Raw genomic sequence first — 13,845 nt, 5'->3', positions numbered from 1 at the left:
TTACTTTGCAAATTAGAATTTTGGAATTGTGTATGCATCTAGTAATAAGAGCAGGTGATTTAACAGTGTTTTGAACAGTAACGAATGCGGATTATAGTTAAACAATTATTGTAAAATATAATACTGCTGTGGCACACTCTAAATGCATTTTTAATATTTATGGCCCACTGATTTTATTACAAAAACAAAAATACTCCGGAGCATTTCCTTTGGCGAGCCTGGTTGTTGTTGCACAGTATGTGTATTTCCAAACTGAGGTGATGAAGTAGAGCTACCAATGCTGAAGTTAATGGGTGCTGTCAATTTTTACTGAGTGTCTTTGACCATTCTCAGTGGAAACTGAGCACTGCAAAATAAAATAGCGGAACAACATCTCCTTTATTTGAAGGTAAAAAAAACTTTTGCTTTCCAAATGCCAGAGGTCCCATCCTATTTAAAAAAACAATTGATTTTTGAACCTACAGTACTCTGACATAATCATGGTGCATGGTTTGTCTGTCAGAAAATCATGTTCCAGAGGTGAAAGTAAGACGTAGACACATTCTTTTGATTGTTGCTGTATTTAAACTGTAAAAGCATAAAGCTGCATTAAATTACAGGGCACTTTCTTTCCATTATATGTGAGTTTATCTTTTACCTTGGAAGTTGTAAGGTCATGCATTTTAAGGCACTAGACACGATAATGTTTAGCTTGGTCTTTTCTAAAGTATGTGGCAGTAAACGTTTCTATTCTGCAACTGCAGAAGTTAACCTTTTTTATACATGTTATCGTGCATGTATTCCGCTACATTGAAAATCAATTGAAATGTCTACTTTCTGATTCTTATCAGTCTTCATTTCTCGAGAATGATGAAGTGTGGTGTTGCATGTAAATGTTTCATCCATGAGGGCCACACGGCTGTTTGCCCTCCTAATTACAACCATTTCTAGCCTTGCCCAGGTGATCAGTTCGGGATCCGAGAGGGGGAAAATTGTAATGAGTTACCTTGCTTTACGGCATTTGTTGCAAATTAGAATAGATCAGCTGACAGCTCGGCAGATATTTATTGGCCGGTAAACAACAAATAACAGTGAGTTTTGTTTGAGAAGCTAATGTTGGAGAACTTACTGCCCTTCAGGAAGAGCTGTTGGTAACTTTAATGTCCACATGAACAAGCAGATAGGAGCTGGTTGTACCTCTCATTTAGAGGAAAGCATCTTCAAGGATACAGTGATCCATGAAGCAGTTGCCTAATTTCTATGCTTAAGTCCTGCTTTGAACCTGAGCCCATGACCATCTGATCATAGTGTTCACGACTAAGCCAAATACACACCTGGATCATGTGATGTATTTAAAAAGGGAATAAAATAATGAAAATGGGGGTTTAAAAACTGAAAGCATCAGGTCACTTATGTATACATTATTAAGCAAGTACATTTATATATTTTTTTTATTGTGCAGATCCAGCAGAAGAAAGTCAAGATGTAGCAGGTGAACAATTGCCAACTGAGGTACAGAACAATGTAGATGATGCTAAACTGGGCACGTTGACTGATAATAAAGGTGGACAGGCACCTCAGGATTTGAATAGTAGTCCTGTTGCTTCAGAGGAAAATGATGAAAACAGCAGGCAGACAGATGAAAGCGCCATGCAGTTGGACATATCTGCATCAAACCTGCCGCTGAATTCAGGTAAAAGATTCCATCAGCAAACATCATTGTAATAAGTGGTTTGATTACATTGAGGATATGAGTGAGGGAAGAAATATTCAAGATGCTTTTTTAAATATGAAATCTCCTGTTTATTTGCCCCTCCATTGAAACCATCATCTTAGATCTTCTTAGTTTAACTAATTGATTATGACTAAGAGGTGAGGCAAGCTCCTTGGCCCCAATAAATGTTACTACAAGTCAATTACTGGTGGAGTTTGCATTTTACATTTACTAGTGGAGAGGATCAATGATTAATCCTTTGGCCTTCACTGAGCTTTTTGGTGCCTGACTTCAGGAAGAATAAAATGAGTAAATCTGGGAGTAAAACTGATCCAAAGTCCCACTGTTCTTGCTATGCCACTTTAGAATTAGTGGGCGGGATTCTCTGAGCCTCCATGCCGAAATCGCGATCGGCACAAATCTCAATCGAAATCGAGATCGGGTTTGACGCTGCTCCCGCGATTCTCTGTCCCAGGAGAATCACTACCAATTGCACACACGTGGTCGACGCGGCGCCAGTCGGGGGCCATTAAAAGAGGCCCCCCCGGCAATTCATCGAGTGCAGCTGGCCGAGTTCCCAACGGCGTGGTTCTCTCATGGTAGCACTCGTTGGGAACTCGGTGGGGCGGCTGCGGACTCAGTCGGTGGGGGGAATGGTGGTGGGAGGGTGGGGGGGGTGGGGGAATGGCCAGGCTACTGATCGGGGGCCATCGATCCGCGGGTGCGTGCGATCTGGGTGGGGTGGGGCCTATGTTTTTGGTTCCGGTCCGCAGTGTGGGTCGGCCATGTCTCGCGGCATGGCCGATGCAGGCCGCCACCGTGCACATGCGCAGATCCCTGACTCCCGGAAGTGCAGGACCCAGTATCAGCAGCCGGGGCTGCAAGGACTACTCTGGGGTCCCTGCTAGCCTACTGCAAATCGGAGAATCATCCTGGACTTTCTCAAGGTAAGTCCAGAGTGATTTGTGCGCGGTTTCTTGTGGGCGTAGGCTCACAACCCCATTATTGGAGAATCCCGGCCCGTATATTTTCCTGAGCGAATTGGCCAACTTGGTGATGACCACATTTATCAAGAAATTCTCATAAATGAAAATCCTGGAAGCATGCAGTTAATCAGGCAGAAAGTCAAAGAGGCAAGTTTTAACCCTCCCAAGAATGGTGGATTGGAGTTGGGTGAGATGTTAAATTTGAAACCTGACTCTAACCTATCTCCAATCTGTCCCCTTCAGGTTTTAATATTTAAGGAGACCGCAATCTATGATTTAACCTGCTTTGCAAGTTTAAGTATGGCTGGTGGGCATCCACACCTGGAAAACCTGAAGGCTGAAGGGAGGCTAAGACTGATTTGAGAAGATGGCCAAGTGTCTCTGTGGACCAGGAGGAGCAGAAATGTTTCCTCCCAGCCATGCACCTCCATCAAAAACCCACTTACCTGCAAAGATCTCTGGGATCAGGGATTGAATCCCACCCGTTGCTCCCAGTCACAGCTTCAGGCCCCCTATCTGCTCCTGTAGCCTGGTCCTAAGTACCACTTCCCAACTGTGAGCCATGTTGGCAGCAGGCTGACCTCTGAGTGTGGAAGCCACCAGGTGAAAATTGCACACGGTTAAGGTAAAACTCAACAGTGTGTGGGAAGTTCTGGGTTAACCCAAACCTCCGGGTTAAGAAAAGTTTCAAAATACCACCATCACCATCAATCTGTGGAAATATCCCTCCCTCTGAAAATGCTCAAGTCTTTGTGACATAACTGATACAGTGTAAAATTAACACCAAAGACAACGAAAATCATCTAAAAAAAACAATTTTTGAGAAAAACTGTTTTTAAGCTAATAAATAACATGGTGACAATCTCTTTGTTAAAAGATTGTCAACCTGAAATGCTAACTCGGGCCCCAATATTGCTAAGGTTGGCTTGCATAGATTGGGGGAAGCGGAAGGGTGATATTTTACCCTGTTTAACTTTCATTATATGTTTTATTCCTGTATGCCATTTTGTCTCTTAAGCAGTTTTATTTTCACATCCAGTTCTTATGTGGGGAACTTGCAGGAAACCGATGACAAGGTAGTACACAGGAAACTGTTGGAGAATATTTACTGGTATGATATTAGCGGGGAGTACAACTCCATATTTGTAGAAATTCAAATGTAAATATATCTACCGCTGGTACAATGCCTGAATTTTATTTATGCCGTTATTAGGTTAACAAGTTCAGTATCATCACTGTGCCTCATTTCAGTCGGAAGATAACTCAGCAAGGCTTACCCAGTCACTAGTTTGTTCAGTCAGTGGAGGAGTCACGCAGGTTAGGAAGATTTCAATCCTAGCATTAAGGACCTTCAGTAAGGGAGGAGAAAACCAGGCGGAGTTCATGCTCTTGAGATCTCCTGCATTTCCTGCTGAAATGTGCAGTTGTGTGGATATCAGAGCGGACACATTCAGGAAGAGCTCTGATGCCAACCCTCACTAACGCGGAACACACATGAACAATGGTCACTGAATGAGGATTCAGAAAGCATGCAATGTCCTTGGAACCACACCACATCAAAGGAGAAAAGAGATGGGAGGAACAAAACAAGAAGGGGGTAACTTAGCAATTATTCTGTGTGTTTCCCAACTTTATATTGATCCTCAGAGGCAGTATTAAAACAGCTTGGAATTAAAAGCATTCATCATGTAAAATTATTATTGCTCCTACTGTTTCTGCATTAACAAATGTGTTGACTGCCAGCATAGAATTTCCCATTATACCATCCAGGCTTTTATAAGATTCTCATATTTGTAAATCCCACTGCAAATAATATTATTTGGATTTTAATCAGTACATTATCACTACATAAATCAGTAGTCTAGAATTATTTATAACAAGCTACTCGCAGAAGCAAACATTCAAAATGTAGTTATAGTCTATAAGCACTGATTTTATTTTCAATAGGGAATTAATGACTCTAATCATTTCTTCAGATGATATTTGAAAAAGCAATGTTCTCTTACAGGTCATTTCATACTTCAGTACATGCCTGCTTCATTTGGATGATCCTCACGCATAGACAGTAATGTACTATTAATTGGTGGTTGCAAGTGTTCTTACAAGACGTTAGATTATTGAAATTTAAAACTGATTTATCAAGTACCTCTTAAATGTAGTTACTGAATAAGTCTGAAATATTTCCCCTAGTAAATTTCAACATACTGCTTTTGACTGTGAATGCTAGCTGTAAAATAGAAAGTATTAGCGCTCCGTTGCTGAGTGATGCTTTTCTTATATGAATGTAGATGAAAGCATTATTAGATATGGGAAGTTACTGAAGCATAATTAAAAAGCTGCTTCACAATAGGGCCCCTCCAGCTGCTGATAAAAGAGCCTTCTGCTTTTTCTGTCATCTTGCTCTTTAATTGGCTGAAGCTTTATAAATGTTGCACCGTTACTGTATTTGCCTCCTTCCCAGTGACAGTCAACCAAGAGAGGGCAGAGGGCTGGCTCCCAAACCACGTTGCATGCCTACTTAGCTTTCTGAGAGAAAGGTGTGGTGGGTTAGCGGTAATTTGACATTGACAGGCGTTAGAACCACTTCCCAAAGCACGAAAGTCCAGGCCTTCATCTTAGTGCCAGGAAGGAAGAAGTGGTCTCTGGGTAGTGGGTACTTTTAGTTCTTGAGAATAAGGACATATACACATGCGTACGCACGCACATGCCTCATCACTTCTGATCTTCCGTTAAAGGAAAAGGTGGTATGGCACTGCTTCCTCTGCCTATTAGTTAATGAGTAATTTACTCTTCTTTGGATACATTTACTATCATTTGTGCCAGCCAATTAGTAAATTGTACATTAAGTAAACAACTGATAAATATAAAGTTTATTCCAAAACAGCTCCATTGGCAGAAGGAATTCTCAGTTCAGTTCCCTATTCCAGATTGAAAATGTCAAAGATCACAGTGTCACAGCTGATCCATGCAGCATTTGATGCCGTGAAAATGTGTTATACACTACTGCACAAAACATGCACTGTGGAAGATGGCCAAGAGGTTAGCAGCTTTTACTAATGATGTTAGGGCCTCACTAGTAAAATATTAATCTTAATTAAAAGTCAGGGTTGTATTAAATGCTGCACAATATTTTTTACTTCCATTGCAATGCCAATGTTGGTGAAATGTAATATCCATATTTCGATGGATATAATTAATTGGAGTGAAAATTGCGACAATTGGGACACAATATCGTTCAGTTGTTGGTTCCAAATTCCATGTTGCCCAATAACTTGGAGCTATTTAGATCTTTTTAAAGTATATGTACATTAATTAGTAAAAAGATCTGGATGATCTGGATTATTTAATTGCAACACCTCAAATTATTCCAGCTGTGATATTCTATTCTCAGATGTAATAGCTCATAAATGGCCATGACTGAGGGTATCATTTGGTATTAATAACAAAGTTCAACAGAAGGAAAATCAGATGGGGTGGCTGTTTCACTTCCTCTTGTTCTGTACCCTGCCAAATTTGTACCTCACCCCACAAAGTACTTCATGACCAGAAGCAGACCTTGGCATATTTGGTAAATCTAAATGACCTTTTCTTCTTCTGTCTGGAAGCTAAGTAAGAGCTGATAATCATGGATGCCCAACTTTGAATTGAAATGCTGCTGTTCAACAACACTATTCCTTTCCAGTAGGAAAACGTAGGAATATGTTATCTGCAACTGAAAAATTATTCATTAAAATATATTGAACAGAACTAAACTAAACTAATATGATGATGGAGTTAATTGTGAACAGCTTTTGGCTGCATGCATGGATCCGGCAGGAATTATAGGTTGGACTTCAGTTTTGGTTCCAGTGACAGGTCTGGGAAACCATGGGAGTCCTGTGCCACTTCTGTCCAAGGGACCCGATGACTTTCAGCAGCCCCCTCCTTCTGGATGTTGGTATCCTTGATTGGGCAGTGAGTGCTGGTAAACGAGGGGTTCGACTGCCGCAAGGCTACAGGGTTTGCTGGGCAGCTTTCAGGACCATTGGGAGAGACCTGAGCCATCAGGAAATTCTGGTGCCTCTTTCTGCACCCCACTAAATTGAAGGCAATTGACCCATCGTTGGGAGTTGCAAGGTATTCCCACGCGGTTCACCCTGCAGGTCCGCTATTATGCCGATTCCTGTGGGCTCCACTAAATCCTGGCCAATCATTCTAGTTGGTTTTTTTAAAATTATGTTTATTGGCATTTTCAATTTTACATAGCGAAATTTGCGTCTGATATTTACAGTTTATACAGTTCTTATGTACATACAATCTTTCTTGATATATCCTTCCCCCCCCTCACCTTTTCCTCTGCCTGTCCCCCACCCTCCCTGACTCCTCCTTGGCATCCCCCTCTTCCTCTCTGGGTGTTCTGACCCTGTGCTCCTGTTCTCCCCTTTCCCCTCCCCTTCTGTGTTTTTGTTGCAGGCCTTGTGGGTCCAGAGGAGGGGGGGGGGGGCTTCCTGCCCCCTCTCCCTCCCACTCCTCCATGCTTCTTCCTGTGGTGCCCCTGAGTTTCCTTCTCATTTCTTACCCCCCCGCTTCCCTTTTGCACCTTAGTGTTGTGTATTTCTGTCTGCTTCTCCCTTCTCTCACTCTTTCTCTAGTTATTGTCAGCTTCAAACAGGTCTTGGACGTGGCCAACGAATGGCCCCCATGCTTTGTGGGAGCCTTCTTCCAACCCTCGGATGGTGTATTTGATCCTCTGTGGCTGGAGAAAGTCTGCCAGATCTGCCAGCCAGTCTCAGCTGAGGGTGGTGCTGCTGATCGCCAGCCACACAGGATTCTCCGGCGTGCGGTTAGGGAGCGAAAGCAAGAGCATCGGTCCTCTTTTCCATGTGTAGCTCTGGCTGTTCCGATACCCCGAAGATTGCCACTCTTGGGCATGGCTCTATCATCCCCCTCACAACCCTGTACATTGCCTCAAAGAAGGCTGTCCAGATCCCTACAAGTCTGGGGCAAGCCCAGAACATATGGGTGTGGTTGGCACCACTCACATTTACTCTCCAGCTCCGGAAGAAGCTGTTCTTTCGGGTGCTGGTTTGGTGAGCTCTGTGCACTACTTTCAACTGCATGAGGCTGAGGCTTATGCAGTAGGAGGTGGAGTTGGCCCTGCTCAGTGCTTCACTCCAGAGTCTCCAGCACACTCCCGTCCCCAGTTCGTTTCCCACTTTTCTGGCTTTGCCCAGTGGTAGTCTTGCCCTGTCCAGCAGCTGTCCATAGATTTTCCCACAGTTTCTCCCTTTCATTCTGTTTTTATCATGTATTTATCAGGTCCTCTAATAGCGTGGTTCTCGAGGTCGTGGGGTATCCTACCGTCTCCTTTCAGAGAAAGTGCTTTACATGAAGTTCTGTCGGTAGTTCCAGGTCTTCTGTCAGTTCGCTCAGTGTCGCTAGTCTGTCCCCCATGTAAAAATCCCTAACTGTTAGCATCCCCCGTCCAGTCTCCATTTTTTGAAAGTGGCGTCAAGCATGGCTGGTGGGAATTTGTGGTTTCCGCAGATGGGCTCCATGGGGGACATCTCTGTCAAACCAAAATGTTGCCTTACCTGGTTCCATGTCTTTGTTTGCTACAATCACTGGGCAGGATGTGGTATTAGGTATAAGGTCTCAAATGCCTGGTTGACCTCTTGGCATGGACTATCTGCCTCTGCTGTTTTTTTATCTGCGCTATCTCCCATGTGGCTGCCTGCTTTCTCAGCTGGTGAGCCAGTGAGCTGGCAGCCTTTTCTCCGTATTTGTAGAAGGTCCCCCGTGTTCCCCAGAAGCTCTGCGGTCGGGACCTCGGAATACTTTCTGTCGACCTCCAAGATGGAGTCGATCAATCATTGCCTGGCCGCCTTCTCTTCTCTGTCTCTGCGAGCCTTGTAGGTTATAATTTCTTACCTGATCACAGCTTTCAGTTCCTCCCAGAGCATGGAGGGTGAGACTTCCCCATTCTGGGTTACTAGTAACGTACTCGCCTATGGCCTGTGATGTTTCCTGGCAGAAACCTTGTCAGTCAAGAGGCCCATGTCCGGAGAAAATTTGTTATTGAAAAACTTGAATAAAAATTATTTTAAAAAAAAAGAGGCCCATGTCCAGCTTCCATGTGGGGCAGCCCATCTCCAACCTCACATCCATGTAGTGTGGTGCGTGATTGGAGATTGCGGAGTATTCTGCTGTTGATATTCCTGGAAGCACCTGTTTCCCCTTTGCAAAGAAGTTGATCCAGGTGTATACTTTGTGGAGCGGTGAGAAGAACGAGAATTCCTGTTCGCCAGGGTGCAGAAACCGCCATGGGGCCACCCATGTGTTCCATGAATGTTCTCAGTTCCCTAGCCATGCCTGTCTTTTTCCTCGTTCTGGAGTTTGATCGGTCAGTTAGCGGGTCCTGTATGCAGTTAAAGTCGCCTTCCATAATCAGTCGGCGTGTGTCAATGTCAGGGATTTCCGCCATAGACCTCTTTATAAAGTCTGTGTCATTCCAGTTGAACGCATACACATTTACCAGAACTACTGCTGCCCCTTCCAGGACACCGCTGACCATGACGTACCGTCCCCCTGTGTCCGTAACCCTCCTGGTCTCAGTAAATCTTGTCCTCTTGCTGATCAGTATGGATACTCCCCTAGCCCTTGTCCCATAGCACAAATGGTGCATCTGTCCCATCCAACTCTTTCTTACCAGCAGTTGGTCCTTCTCCCTCAAGTATGTCTTCAGCAGGAAGGTTATGTCAGCCTTGAGGCTTCTTAGGTGAGCGAAGACTCTGGATCTTTTCACTGGGCCGTTAAGTTCCCTTACATTCCAGGTAATGATCCTGATGGGGGTTTCTGTCTGCTCGTTCCTGTGGGATCGATCATACTTACCTGTTGGATGCACTCCTGCGTTTCCCTTTGCTAGGGGGAAGTCCAAAATGACCGCGGTCACCATTCTCACCATGAGGTTGAGCCCCTACGCTCCGGTGTTCCCGTTTGTCTAGGGGCAGCCAGCATTATCGCCAACTATGTGTATGCCACGTGGGTGCGCCGCTGCACTCCTGGGTTCCCTTTTGTCTCGGGACCCTCCAAAGTGGCTGCTTGTGGCACCATCTTGTTTCCTCGGTATGCTCTCTGCTTGCCAAGGCCAATCTGAGTGCCAACTCATTTTCTCCGTCCAATTTCCTATGTATTCTTTGTTCCCCCCTACCCCCCCCCCCCGTGTTCACCCCCCCCGGCCAAGCGCTCCCTCTCTGCCGAGAAGTGCGCTGTGGCACCCCCCTTACTGCCAGTCTCCCGTGCTTGCCCTCCCTGCTAGTACGGTGGCTTCCCTCCCAGGGCTGGTCTAGCCCTTTGTCTATGCCCGTCTACTGCCTGTTTTCCCGGTCTGTCCCCTCACCTGTTTTCCCTGTCCTTGCTCTCTCCTGTGTCCGGTCTTTCTGGTCAGAATGAGGCAGTCCAGTCTGGCGCAAACAATGACTATAAAGTCTTTGATCCTGTCTCTTTTGACGATCCTCCTCCGATACTGCCGCGCCTATTCTTTGTCCATGGTGTTGGTCCATATACAAAGTCGCTTGCCTCCACCGGGGTATTTAAATCGTATTCTTTACTCCGGTGCGTGACCCTGAGTCTGGCCAGGAATAACATGCCGAATTGCAACCCACTCTTGTAAAGCGCCGACCTTGCCTGATTAAACTCTGCCCTTTTTTTTGCCAGGTTTGCCCTTATGTCCTGATAAATCCGGATTCTATGCCCTTCCCATGTGCGCGCCTTTGTTTGCCTGGCCCACCACAGGATCCTCTCACGGTCCTGGTATTGATGCAGCTTCGCTATGATTGCTCTTGGCTGCTCCCCGCCTTGGGCTTCGGTCTGAGTGACCTGTGTGCCCTGTCGAATCTTGGGGGTTTGGGGAAGCTGTCGCTCCCAACTAGGTTGCCCAGCATTTGGCTGATATAGTCTGTCGGGTCTCTGCCCTTGATGCCTTCTGGGAGGCCCACAATCTGTACATTCTGCCAGTTCCTTCTTTAGGAAGAAATTCCACCTCTCCTGGTGGCGAGGGGGAGGCTGGCATTCGGGTCAATGGTCTCCCCTTCTCTTGGGCGACTGGGGGCTCCTCGCCTCGTGGGTCCGCCGGTTTGTACGCCCATTGCTCGTGGCCCTGTCCACCACTTCTGCCCTCTCGGTGGCCTCTTGAGCTCCCATTCGCCGGCATCCCTCCCTCCATTTTTCCTTTTCCTCCATTGGGGTTGATTTTTGTTGGTTTTTCGGGTCAAATTCATCTAAAAGTGTCTTTGTTGGTTCTGGTTGGGAGGAAAGCGTCCGCTCAGCACATCACCTTCACCGGAAGTCACCGATCTTTCAGTTGTGACACATATTGGCCGCAATTTTACTGGCAAGAGTGAAATCCTGCTGCCAGGCCTGAAAGTAGGTTTTGAAGCCGAGTGGGTGGACATTGGGATCCTGGGGAAAATGATACTGCCAGCAGCCGATTACGTGTCCACTGCCACGACCTCTATTCATTTCAGAATGGCAGCCTGATCAGAGAGCTGGCAGCCTTGGCAGCTGCACCGATAGATGTGGGCACCACTGAAGCTGCAGGGAGCAACAGAAAGGGGTCTTCATGTTGAGATGCCCTCAAAGGGCATAGCAGCTTTTTTTTACAATGCCAATGCCGGGCATGTAGACTCCAACCATGGACGGGTTGTTAAAACTGTTGGATGCAAGAAGAAATGAGAAACGTTCATTCAGATATTAATTTCTCTTTTAGTTGCGGCATTGCTAACCAACAGTTTTATGGGATGTGAATATCACTGGCTCGGCCAGCACTTATTGCCCATTCATAATTGCCCTCGAGAAGGGGATGCTGGGCCGTGTTCTTGAACCGCTGCCATCCATGTGGTGAAGGTTATCCATTTTGGACCAATAAAGGATAGAGCAGGGTACTTTCTAAATGGGAAGAGGTGAGGTACAGTGGATGGACAGAGAGACTTGGGGGTTCAAGTGCATAGATCTTTAAAATGCCACAAACAAGTGCAGAAAATAATCAAGAGGGCTGATGGAATCCTTGCCTTTATATCCAGAGGATTGGAGTATATAGATGTATGGGTTTTGCTGCAGCTATACAAAACCCTGGTTCGGCCCCACTTGGAGTACCGTGAGCAGTTCTAGGCACCACACCTTAGAAAGGATATATTGACCTTGGAGGGAAGGCAACGCAGATTTACAAAAATTATACCTGGACTGCAGGTGTTCAGTTATGTGGCGAGATTAGGAAAATTAGGCCTGTCTTCACGAGAGTTTAGAAGGTTGTGGGGTGATCTGATTGAAATATTCAAGATATTAACCAAGGAAATGTAGGGTAGATAAACAGAAACTATTTCCACTGGTTGGAGATTCTAAAACTAGGTGGCATAGTTTAAAAATTAGGGCCAGTCCCTTCAGAAGAGATGTTAGGAAGAACTTCTTCATGCAAAGGATGGTAGGAGTTTGGAACTCTCTCCCACAAACAGCAGTTAAAGTTAGAACAGGTGTTAATTTCAAATCTGAGAATTTTGTTAAGCAATGATATTAAGGGACCAAAGGCAGGGTATATTGGGTCAGGCCACAGATCAGCCATGATCTCATTGAATGGCGGGACAGGCTTGAGGGGCTGAATGGCCTACTCCTCTATGAGTACACTCACCATTCTGTTACCAAATGGAATTCTCAGGTTTTCGCCCAGGACAGTGATGGTATGTTGACATATTTCCAGATCACAATGGTTTGCTTTATACTGACTGCTACATGTTTTTTTTTATTAATTCACTCCTACGGATATGTTTATATTTCAACTACAGTTTCTGATTAGCCAAGAATTTGGGGCTTTATCTACATAAAAGGTACGCCAGAAATTTCTACATATGAGGAGATCTATGTTTCCACTACATATAAGATTTTTAACTTTCTGTCATGATTTTGTAACATTATCCCTGGACAGGTTTGCTGATGTAGTTTATATTGAGAACTCTTAATTCCGTTCCTTGTTCCAAAGGTGTTTGCATTGGGAACGGGAAATACTTTCAAAGCTGCAATTAGGTTGATTATAACTCTACTGAACTATATATATCCTGCTGGAAATAGAAGCCACGCAATGTTCCAGGCAACATTTTGGGTGGGGTTTGTACAGAGTAAGGGGCAGCAATGCCTCCTTTTCTATCTTCTTCCGCATTATTCATGCTTCATCCGGTCTCACTCACGCACAATATAAATTGCCCAAATTCTTCAGCCACTTCCTCTCAAAGCCACCAAACTCAATCTTCTCCAAACGTAAATGCTAACCTGAGCTACTACTTCCCTATTTTTCTTGAAGTGTTACACCACCAATTTAAGGGAAAAAAAACAATCTCTTCTGGCATTTTCCCACTAGGTTGCCCTGGTTGGGATGTCTCAAAACAGTGCCTGCACCATAACCTTCATATCACCCATTCCTCTTGCTGTAACTCACTCATTCCCATCATTATTCTGACCTCTTTTCCTTTGAACTGTTCCATGTATCAACCCTCCTTGTCGCTCCTCAATAATTCCGCTTATTCTTAACCATTCACCTGAGACCCAAATACTTATTTGATTTTCTAAGAGCTCGTGCTGGGTTTCCTTATTTTCAACCAGTTTTCCTCCTACGCTCTCTCCATCTTCTGTTTCCTATCTTTTCCTCTCAGCCATTTGTTTGCTTCCAAGATCAAATTAGAATGTGAAATGACCCTTCTGCCTGCTGTTTCTGTTTGGCTTTTCTTTTCCATTTTCCTTCTGTCTCACTGTCTCATAGTTGTTAGAAAATGTAACCTCTGTCCTATATGCATACACAATTAAAATGAAAATGTTATGTCAATAAAACAGAGGTTTAGATAATAAATTGCTTTCAAACTTCAACTGATGCCTTGTCGAAAATTTGAAGTAACGGTAAATGAAGAAAAGCAGTACCTCTCTCTTAACTCCAGCTCACTTTCTCTGACACAAGTCCCTTCTTTCTCCCACTCACACACCTTTTCAGAAAATAAACATTACTCAGCGTGAAATTTACTTCAAAGCTTTGAGAGTATTATCTTAAAATGATTCAAAATTATTTGATAAATTGCGATGGAGAAAATGCCTGAGGGAAGAATGGTGATGCTTCTTGGGAAGTTAGGCATACAAATTCAGTTACGAGTC

At 44.6% G+C, this 13,845-nt stretch overlaps 1 protein-coding gene across 1 annotated transcript in view; it reads left to right on the top strand.

The window, feature by feature from the left end:
* Positions 1-13,845, top strand: part of ifih1 (interferon induced with helicase C domain 1) — a 172,920-nt gene that overhangs the window by 43,781 nt on the left and 115,294 nt on the right. The window contains exon 3 of the mRNA XM_038789675.1: positions 1,442-1,672. Within this exon, the coding sequence (XP_038645603.1) occupies positions 1,442-1,672 (231 nt within the window). The remainder of the gene's footprint in view (positions 1-1,441; positions 1,673-13,845) is intronic.

Source organism: Scyliorhinus canicula, chromosome 2, assembly GCF_902713615.1.
Source record: "Scyliorhinus canicula chromosome 2, sScyCan1.1, whole genome shotgun sequence".
Taxonomy (NCBI): Eukaryota; Metazoa; Chordata; class Chondrichthyes; order Carcharhiniformes; family Scyliorhinidae; genus Scyliorhinus; species Scyliorhinus canicula.
The sequence above is the reverse complement of the archived record's forward strand: the minus strand, read 5'-3'. Positions and strand labels throughout refer to the sequence as shown.